The sequence below is a fragment of the Gasterosteus aculeatus genome, chromosome 18 (genome assembly GCF_964276395.1).
Source record: "Gasterosteus aculeatus chromosome 18, fGasAcu3.hap1.1, whole genome shotgun sequence".
Lineage (NCBI taxonomy): Eukaryota > Metazoa > Chordata > Actinopteri > Perciformes > Gasterosteidae > Gasterosteus > Gasterosteus aculeatus.
The window spans coordinates 4,326,900-4,337,465 of record NC_135706.1 but is presented as its reverse complement, the minus strand read 5'-3'; the positions used below and the strand labels follow the sequence as shown (position 1 = coordinate 4,337,465).

Below are 10,566 nucleotides of genomic sequence, written 5' to 3'. Positions count from 1 at the left end.
TCCATCAAGTTGTCGCAGCTAATATGGAGTCAACACCGTCACTCCCTGCACTCCTATCAGAGATATTCTATGTAAGCATTATATGTACCATATTTGAAGGATAAATACATGACGTCAAAACCCAATCAAGCAGTGAAAAGCAGTTGATAGATGACCATAGCGTAATCCGACATATCACAATGTAAAAGTGAACCACCGAATCAACATTGCGATCGAAACAGAAGAAAATACAATAAAAAAACAGTGTTCCTTTCAAACCGGGTTTATGTTTATTATGTCACAGTTATAAAAAAAGAATGAGTGGTTTACCTGCAGTAGATAGCCTAGCAAAGAACTGCCATCAATAGTTAATTGTGTGCTCATGAATTCTTCTTTGTGTTAGCTGTTATCTGGAATGTAGATGCCTAGATGTAGGCCATGTTCTTTACTCAAATACAGATTCAAGTGTCGTGAGTTTGAATGAGGTTAAGCCCGATGAGTTTTCAAGAGGGACGATGAGACAACTTCCGTGGACAAAATGGTCACTAAAAAAGCTAATTCCACAAAGTGATAAATGTTTCAAGTTTTAATACAAGTCAAACCTCTGCCAATACCGCGTGTGGGTTCATCGCTGCTGAACCATGGAGGTTTGAAATAATTTTGAAAGATTCATGGATCCAAGCCGTTACACTGAGCGCAGCATTAAAGGTGTTGAGGGTGTTGGTGTTACCTTCTCCACAAGAACGGCTTCTATGATGAATTGATTAATTACAACAATAGGACTAGATCCAACTGAGCAACCGCGGAGGACAAATTATCATTTTTCTTGATTAAAAACCACAACTATGCGACAAAACCACAGGACCGCCAGACTTGCTGTGGATTTATCTTTCCGAGTGTAGGAAGTCAGTGAGCGCGTGGCGCGCTGGCAGGCTAAACAGCCACTCTACGAGGCACATGCTGCTTTTGCTGCATCTGTCAGCCAGAGGCATCCCTGTGGCTGCAGCCAGTGCTGAGGCAGCAATCTGCTCAGACAAAAGTCTTATCAACACACACAAACGGTCTGACCATCACCACGGGGACCGAACAGAACAGACCTACGTACATTGCCATTCACTCTCTGCCTCTGCCTGTAAGGCCTGCTCTGAATCAAATAGTTTAAACATCGGGGAACGATAAATCATTGTGCAAAATTAACATTACAGATCTTTTAAATTGTCCACGGTCTGAGTCTCTCCAACTATAAGGGCTGCGAAACCAAAACGTCTCCCCTCGTGAACCACTCTGACCCTGCCGTTTGAATGATAACAAAGTTGGACCAAAAGGTTGAGTAGTGCTCAGAAGCACTGAGGATGAAAATGGAGTCTGTGTCTCGAGGATGGGCTGAAAGGAATGCAGCCGTGCCCAATGGGTGAATGCAAGGGACTTTTCACCGCGCTAACGAGAAACACAACAAACAGTGTTGGAATGCGACTATTGCTTCCAGGTGACAGTTGTTGGTATACAAGCTCTCTCTCTCTCTCTCTCACATCCACACACACAGTTTAGACTTCACTCACAGGGAGATGATGAGACCGTGTTTCGAAAGCAAAACTACTTATTAGATCTTATATTTAACCATTACGTTCATTTTCATTCGTTCATTACGTTCATTTTCATTCCCAAATATTCAGAGGAACACTAGTTTCAACTAGCACTAGTTAAGAAAATGTACTAATAGCCGATCTTTAAATCGATCATATTAATCCTGTAAATTGTTTTTAGGACACGGATCAACGTTTGCTTTTTGCTTGTCGACTGCTCCGAGGTGGCTTGTTGACTGGTTGTCATGGGGGGGCGTGAACCGCCCTAGCAGAGAGCCAGAGGACCAAACCCTCCTAAATCTTATCAGACTCCTGGCCTAATGGCAAAACCGCCACCGCTTTTGTTCGGGCATGTGCTTCTTGTGCAAAGAAAAAGGAGAATGAAGTCACCACTATAGCGTTGGCCCCAGCGTGGTGTTTGACACGCGGGGGGCCCAAGTGGCCATCTGCGCAGCTACAAGGGCACACCCAAAACAGAAGGAGATATTCCCATAACTCTTCCAGCCAGGGTGGAGGACTTTTGCGGGGGGAGGAAAACAAAGCGGCGGGAGAAGGCAACCGGTGCCAGAGCAACAGAGGGGAGTGGAGACCTGCAATTACAAGAGCCAGCGGAAGAGCCTACCTCTCCTTCTCGCACAGAACCAGGCTCTTGTGAAGAAGTAAAAAGAAAACACGATCACGTTTCGGCGGTCTTTTGTGTGGGCCCGAGTGTTCGGTTCCTATAGCTTTTGTATATGAATCCCAGAGAAGAATCTAGAGTCTTAGCTGCAGGGTTGAGTCAAGCTATTCCCACAGGGCTCAATAGGCCCAGCTATTCCAGTAATGGCAGCAGAAAAGCTGTGGACAAACATTTACGGTTGGCCAGATTGAGGTTTAAAGAGGCTTCCCCCAACCCCCCCTGTCCTTGTTCAATTCCCTGGGGTTTTGTGCGATACCATTCACAGCACTCCTTCACTCAGTGTCTCCGACTCTGTCCCCTGTCCTCTGCTCGCATAGACAACACTGACCCTGAGTAAATGAACTCTGGCATTCCTGGGCAAGGAGAAGTGTTTTGGAGCTGGGCTTTGGGGCTCAAAAAAAAAGAAAAATCAAGTAAAAACTCCAAAGGGAACCTTAAACATGTGTGACAGAATACACTGCTAAGCAGTTTCATGTATGACATGGCACTTGTTGATCAATGTACCCACAACGGCAAACTTTTCTTGTGTATGCTGCTATTAGATGTAACTTTAATTAATTAGCCTTATACTCTAATACTACAGGACAAGTGCAAACGCGTGTGAAGTATATTAAGTTAAATAGGGCATAACGTTTTTGCTATAAGGCTTGTGTCCTTGAAATCGACAGGTCGCTACCATGCCGTTGTTTGTTCTGGGAGTTGTAGCTTATTTAATCTACAAAATTGTATTAAAGTATTGTTTTCTAGTGCGTTTTCACGAAAAAAGAAAGAGGAGAACAAAATGATCAACATGACTGTATTGTACATTGTAAATGTATTGTAAAGTCAAAATGTATTGGTATTTGTTAGGGGTCAAAAAAGTGTTTGCTCTCCCGCTTGCTGCACACACTATGTGTTTAACATGGCGCAGACATGTAATGTGGAACCAATGACGACCATATTACTGTAAATAAGCATCTATCGGGAAATAAACCCTGAAAGAATCTGGGGATTGGTTGCTTGGATTTAGTTTGGTAGTGACAACAAAGAGGGGGCTGAAGATTTACATTTACTATCTTTATAATAAGGAGTCGGCACTAGTATCTTGTTATGTTAGTACACAGGAGCTGATCACCTCCTGTTTCCTTTAATTTCAGGAGATCAGTTGTATCACCTTTCATAGGAGAACACACCCTGGGGCATGGGTCTCATCAAACAAGCTGAGCTTGGTCAACATAGCATCTGTTAGTTGTTACTTAGTATTTACTCATTGGTCTGAACACAGAGGACTTTTAAATGAAGAGTTCGATCAACTCCTGGGTCTCATAGACAATTTGTGATTTCCTTTAGAGACCTTTCCAAGAGGGACAACAATCCCCAACGAAAGCTTGTTCACCCGATTGCTTTCAATTTGTCTAAGAGCCGGGCATTCTGGTACATTTAGACTCTTAGAGGAATGAGTCCCTCTTCTACAATGTATTACTCCCTGTTTGACGTTTGAATTCAGATGCAAAATGGCAACGGCAAAGACAAAGCTAAACTTTTACTAACAATATTTGTGAGCTGAAGAGACTTCTACTTCAATTCCCATAGTATACGTGCATTAACGGGAGGTCAATCTCCAAAACTGTTTTGATTGCTTTTTTTGCTTTTAATTTGACTTTATTTGATCTAACTAAAATATCTCAGATAATATCTCAAAACCTATTGCCTCACCACGGTACCACTCATGTTTAAAGGTCTCAATCCCTGGTAAAATACAGTACAGTAATCCCTCGTTTATCGCGGGGGTTACGTTCCGAAAATGACCCGCGATAAGTGAAATCCGCGAAATAGAAAACTTTTTTTTTTTTACAATTAGCAACTATTACATGTATACAAATACAGTGACTCGCGTGTAGGCCGTTTCACTGCTCTTCAGACTGGGCCGCTGCATCCTGACTGCGCTCTGCAGTGTTCTCTTCTTCTGAAGCCCGCGGTGCAGGTGTGTTTGTTCGGGAGAAGAACATAGTGATAGGCAGCTGTTGTCGCTCTTTTTTCTTCTTTGCAAAAAGATCCTTGTACACCGACATGCCACCATCGATTACGTTGGAGAACTGTAATGAACGGCTCGGGAGTGAGTTTTTAGCGAATCAGAATGCAGAGCACAATGCACCAAAAAAAAAAAATGCAATATGAAAATCCGCGAAATAGCGAATCCGCGATAAGTGAACCGCGAAGTGGCGAGGGATCACTGTATATCAATGCCCGTCAAAAATGTTTAGAATGTCACAGATATAAGTTGTTCTGGTCTCATTAGTGTTTAGGTACTAACCAAAACTTTCAAGAATTAAACAATAAAAAATAAATGGTCTGTTGTCATCTTGGCGTTTTCTTTTCCTATAGGAGAAGGCTGGGGAAAAGACAGTAGTGCCACAATGTTAGTCAAGTTACAAGTTTGTAACTGTTGAATGATCAGAGCAACCCCTAAATAAACACTAAGGTCAGTTTTTTGTCCTCTGGGGCCATTTTTACGAGCTGGAGTTACTTGGAGTTGCTCTACATAGGGCCATTTGTGTTTTGGGGTCACACGACTCAGTTCTGCATGCCTGGTGTTCATTTTTTCAGTTGGTCACGGCGAGCAAAGCCAACTCCTTGTTGGTTTAATTGTTAAAGTGTGCTTATTTTATTGTATCTCATGTTAGGAGTAATTCACCATCTTTAGGTTTTTGGCATTTCTTCATTTCAATCAACTCTTAGTTTACGTTTCTTCATCTTAATCATTCATTGGGTTTAGGAACCAAACGCTTTCATATTTGAAGGAAGAGGACGCAGCTACGTTCCTGCTAACCTACAAATAATTGACTTAAGAAAATTTTTTTTTAACCTGAATTCTATGTAGTTTTTAACTGAGGGCTGCTGCTGGGTTTGCTTGCAGTGGCAGGACAACTGCACCTAAAAGGAAGCCGAAGTATCACAATTCAAACTTCAGGTTTTTTAGTTTTGGAGGCGCTTAATTTGGTATGCAGCACAGCACGCGCTTTAATATTGCAAATCAATTATGTTCATTTGATGTTGGGTAGCCAAAACCGTGATTATTCAATATATGGGATGTTCTTGAGCAGATTCAACAATGACTAGCGTCTGATTTGTGGCTTTCCTTTACATGGCAGTCACTAAAACTGCTGCTAATTTGGAAATGAAAGATCGATGTTGTGTGGCGTCAACTTAGCATGACAGAAACTGAAACAAGTGCTGTACTTCGCATTCCGGGTCAGGGCGGCCTCCGCGGGACTGTTTTGCATTTAAAAAGTCACAGATTGAAACTGCCGGGGCAGCCCACCTCAGTTTGTGCTGCGGAGGACATTTGACTCCGCCTGTGCTTGTGTGATAGATTTGCAATGCAAATGTGGGCCGAGGGACCTGTTTGTACGCCCTGCAACATTCCCCTGCGGGGCACATCACAGGTTTGAATGGGGGTACACGCCTATAACCTCCAGCAACTGTGCAACCTCCACCCGCATCCGCTCACAAGTGGGAGGTGTTTGTTCAACGAGAGAAAGTGGCTGAGATGATTTTTTGAACATTTTCGGATGTTATTTTTGTCTTGTCTCTGTTTCTGTCTGGTGACCACGTGGTAATGTAGGCTTTGACCAACACTCTCAGGTGAATGCTTTGAACAGCGATGTCACAGGCATTCTAATCTCTTTAAAAAAATAGTTTGTCAACAGGACAATTGTGGTGAGAACACATGCTGCACTCATGTCACACCAAAATAAATTATACATAGAAGCTCTGACTGTGATTAAGCACTATGCTCATATTTTAGAAACCAAATTACTTTGAAATGATTACAAAACACGCTAATTTATGATAACAAACCACAAAATTGGGTTTTTATTACCAAGGTTATCTGTGTTGCCAATATTTAACAATAACACAAACAACAGTTTCCTTGCGTATATCTCCAACCCAAGATCGGTCACATCCAAATTACTGTTTATTCTGTCCAATCGTCACGGTCTCGATCTTTTGGCTCGTGTCAAAGCTCGCCATCAGCTATGATCATGCAATACGTTGCATAATCATAGTTACGTAGGTCTAATCAGGTCTACTGCATTCTAAATCCGGTTTAATTATCCTCAAGTTTGATCTGGCTAATCTCAGGTCAAAAATTAGGAAACCAGGTCAGTTTGGGAATTTCAAAAAGATAGGACCTCCTCCAAAACCGTAGTTCTTACACCACATATATTAGCGTTCCCATTGTACGCAAATCATTAGTCTGGGATCTAGTTTGGGTGACAATACTACCAAAAATATGAAACTAGACCTTATTATATACATAGTCATTCAGGGGAACATTTTCATATAAAAGTCCCTGAAGCCGTGAACAAAAATAACTTTAATATTACATTTGTGTGGCTTGTGTGTAGCTTGCATTACCTATCATAGCGAAAACATATACCTACGTTTAAAACCTTCATATTTCAAAACGATGGTTGCCATTCAAAACCAAATGAATTATCTCGTGATTTGATAAAATATCGTTTCAGTTATTTGAAAAAAAAGCGATACTCTCTTGTTTGTTTGTGAGATTCATGATACCGACGTACCGTGAACGTAGCGCTACATCTATTGTTCACTCCCTTTCCACAAACCCCGCCCACGCTGCGCCGCACCGGCCGTGATTGGTTGAATCTGAGTGCCGTGCCGTCATCGCTTGGAGCGCCCATTCATCTCTTCACTTGGGCGTTGGACTGTGCATCTTAATAGCAACAAGGGAAATTTCTCCATTTTGCAGCCTGTCTGCAGCGACACGACCGACCGTGGATTTTATTGCTTGTCCCTAACCTATCAGCCTTTTCCTGCTCTCCGGAAAAATCCTCAGTGGCACTCAACTGGACTTTGATTTCACGTTTTCCCAAGTGAACTTTTTTTTCCTCTCTGTGCAGAGGGAGAAAGAGAGTGAAAGAGGGAAGACAGCAGCGAAGAGCTTTGCGTTGCAACAAAGAGGCTTGTGGGGTCTTTGTTCGTTTTTTGTGTGTGTGTGTGTGTGTGTGGGGGGATCGGTTGAGTTTCTTTGTTGGAGCTACAAGCATGGGAGCGCAATTGTCCAGGGCAGCCGTAAAGGCTGAAGCCGTGGCTGAAAAGCCCGGAGAGGCTGTTGCTTCCTCGCCCAACAAGACCAACGGACAGGTAAATTACATTTTATCATCCAGCTTCCATCGCATCCATCTGGGCGGGTGGTGGGGGAGGGAGGGGGGGCGGGGGTATTTGTCGGGCTGCGCTGTTAGGGTGCAAATCCGTGCGTAAATCATGGATATATTGAATGGAGATGCGCGGTTGAGGTTTAAATTATTTTAAAATTGTAGTCCCCGATCAACAGTTGAGCACCTGATATGTTTGTTGTTTCGTGAGAACCGAATAATTTGGAGAAAACCTGACAAAATAGTTTATTTATGACGATACAATTTCAGTTGTAAGGTTATTGATTGGTATTATGTGTTTAGATGTAGTTCCTGGACAAACGTGCAGTGCAATTATCATGAAAAGGAAGAGCTTCGAATGAAGTCGCCACAACTGAATAAAAGACGAGATGGGCAACAAAAGGGCCGTGAGCGCTCGGAGCGTCGCTCCTTTTGTTACAGATGCTCGACGAGAAAGTGGAGATGGCAGCCTGCTGTCGCGCCGGGAGACAGTGGTGCGCCCCGGAGGGGGAGGGGGGCTTGTGCTGTTTCTAATCGTTCCTTTCCTCCCCTCCTATAGTTTGGAAAAATAAACAATTAGAGACCCCATTTACCTTTTAAACAATTTTTCGTAAATGCACCTGAACTCCCCCTCCCTGATCCGCCGGACTAATGAGCGTCTGCTTTGCTCTGCGACCAGAAACCGACCCCCTCGTTGTTAATGAAAAAAAGAGGGATTTAGTTGTGTTTTTGGTTGGTTTTGATCTATCCGAATAAAGTCTTGAAAGTAGAACCCGAGTCCAGCATTTAGGCCTTCGGCTTTCGATGGTGCCTGCTGCCCCTAGTGTCCACCGGCGGCACTGCCCGGCTCTGGTTGAAACCCATAGCAGGCTCTCTGCATTCCATTAACAGCCACTGCTTTGCTCTCTTTAGGAAAACGGACATGTTAAGGTGAACGGGGACGCCGCGGCCGAGAACGGCAAGGAGGAGGTGCAGGCAAACGGCAGCGCCGCGGCAGAGGATAGCCCCAAGGAGGAGGACGCCCCTGCAGAGAAGGAGGCCACAGATGGGGAGAAAGTAGAGGCAGCATCGCCCGCCCCCGCCGAGGGAGAGGTGGCGAAGGTGGAGGAGGGCACCGCTGCCACCCCGTCCGCCAGCAACGAGACCCCCAAGAAGAAGAAGAAGCGCTTCTCCTTCAAGAAGTCATTCAAGCTCAGCGGTTTCTCTTTCAAGAAGACCAAAAAGGAGACCGGGGATGGAGCAGAGGGCGAGGAGGTTGCGGCTGCTGATGATGCTGTCGCTGCGGCATCCACAGAGGAGCCCAAGGCCGAGGGCACGGAGGAGGCCAAGGCTGCCAGCGAGGAGGCCAAGCCTGCTGAGGGAGAGGCCGAGCCCGCCAAGGAGGAGGTAGTGGTCAAGCCAGAGGCAGCAGAGAAGCCCGTTGAGGAGGCCGCGCCCACCCAGGAGCCAAAGGCAGAGGAGCCCAAGGTGGAGGAGAAGCCGGCCGAGGAGGCGCCCAAAACGGAGGAGGCCTCACCGATCTCGCAGGATGCGGCGTCAGCAGCGGAGGCCCCGGCCGCAACCGCAGAGGCTACCGAATAAGTTCCAATGAGGAAAGAAGGGAGAAATTTCAAAATGAAAAAAAATGAAAAAAGAAAGATAATCAAAGAACATTTCCCTGTTCGTATATTGGAGTGACGCCAGGTCCTGGCTTTGAAGAACTTGTCAACAACAAGGGATATTTTAAAGCTTTTCTTTATTTTTTGATTTTTTTTTGTTTCCATTCCCCCAAACCCTCCTTTACACAAAACCCATCTCGACCCCTTGTTACTTCCATTCCAACGGGCTCTAGGGAGGTGGGTGGCTTCAATATGTACAACTGATGAAATACATCCACACTCCGCCATATATTTCTTTCATCAGTATTACATTTTTTTTCTTTTTGAATTTTTATACGATTTTAACAAAATGGTATGGACATGCCCATGGTATGAAGGAGGCTGGGGGGGGGACTATTGAGAAAAGAGTAGTCTAAAAAAAACTATGAGACCAACATTGATACACGCCCGAACGGTTTTTGCAATGCTAAATCATTTTTTAACAATAAAAACATAAAAATCCCAGATCTAGGTTTCTCAATAGGAAGTCATATAAACGCATAGGAGCTTTTCACTTCTCATTAGCTGTACCAGTCAGTGATTCAGTAGAAATACCAGTTGTATAGACTTTATTGTTTACTGTCGATACTATGACCTTAATAAAAAAAAATGTAAGTATGTATAGGCGGGGTGTTTTTAACTGTGATTATTGTACAAAATGAAAAAAAAATCTTGACCAAGAAGCACATGAAGATTGCAGCTCTTTTTTCCACCCGCTCATTTTTGTAAGATAACAACGCAACATACACACACAAACACACAAGAAGTCATCCCGAGGGACTTTCTTAAGCAATTTTGAAGTCAAAACCAAGCTGTGATAAGTGGAATGGTTAACTGTTTATATACTGTGGTATGTTTTTTGATTACAGCAGGCGATGCTTTTTCAGTGGTCTTTGACAAAAATTTAAGGAATCTATCAGATGCAAATGTTTGTGTAGCATCTTGTCTCTCATCACTCTTTTCCTTGTGTAAATACTGGAGAAGCTTTGACCAGTTTGACTTAGAGTTGGAATGTAACTTTGCTTACAACAAAAAAAAATGATATTAAACTCCTCTGCTTAAGGTGTTCTAATTTTCTGTGAGCACACTAAAAGCGACAATAAATGTGAATAAAAATTTGCGGTGCACTTGTCGTTATTTGTTAAAGTCCAACTCTCTTTTCGTTGACGTTGTTTTGAAACAGGAGTACTGTTGTGGAAGCTCTTATTACACGTTTTCCTTGAATTATATCCCAGTCCAGGAAGAACAGACAAAGAGCACACAAAAGTAGGGGTGTACACATACTTTGGGCCAATGCCATAATTTACTCTATACATGTACTGACTGCACCTCATACTACCCCGACCATCCCTGGTCCCAGTGACAGGTATTAGGCCGGATGTAATGAACACAGTGCATCAGCGTCTCCGTCTCTCCTGCACACTTACCTGTCGAGTGGCTACACTTCAAAGCAGGACATGCTCACCTGAATTTGTGCCTCCTACACTCAACAGGGCAGTGATGAGACTTCATTTGAACACTAT

At 43.7% G+C, this 10,566-nt stretch overlaps 1 protein-coding gene across 1 annotated transcript; it reads left to right on the top strand.

The window, feature by feature from the left end:
• The first annotated feature begins 6,857 nt into the window (after nucleotides 1–6,857).
• On the top strand, nucleotides 6,858–10,159 carry marcksa (myristoylated alanine-rich protein kinase C substrate a). Its single transcript, XM_040160425.2, has 2 exons — nucleotides 6,858–7,395; nucleotides 8,319–10,159. Exons 1-2 carry the CDS (start codon nucleotides 7,297–7,299, stop codon nucleotides 8,985–8,987), a joined length of 768 nt encoding a protein of 255 aa, XP_040016359.2. The 5' UTR covers nucleotides 6,858–7,296; the 3' UTR covers nucleotides 8,988–10,159.
• Nucleotides 10,160–10,566: the final 407 nt, after the last annotated feature.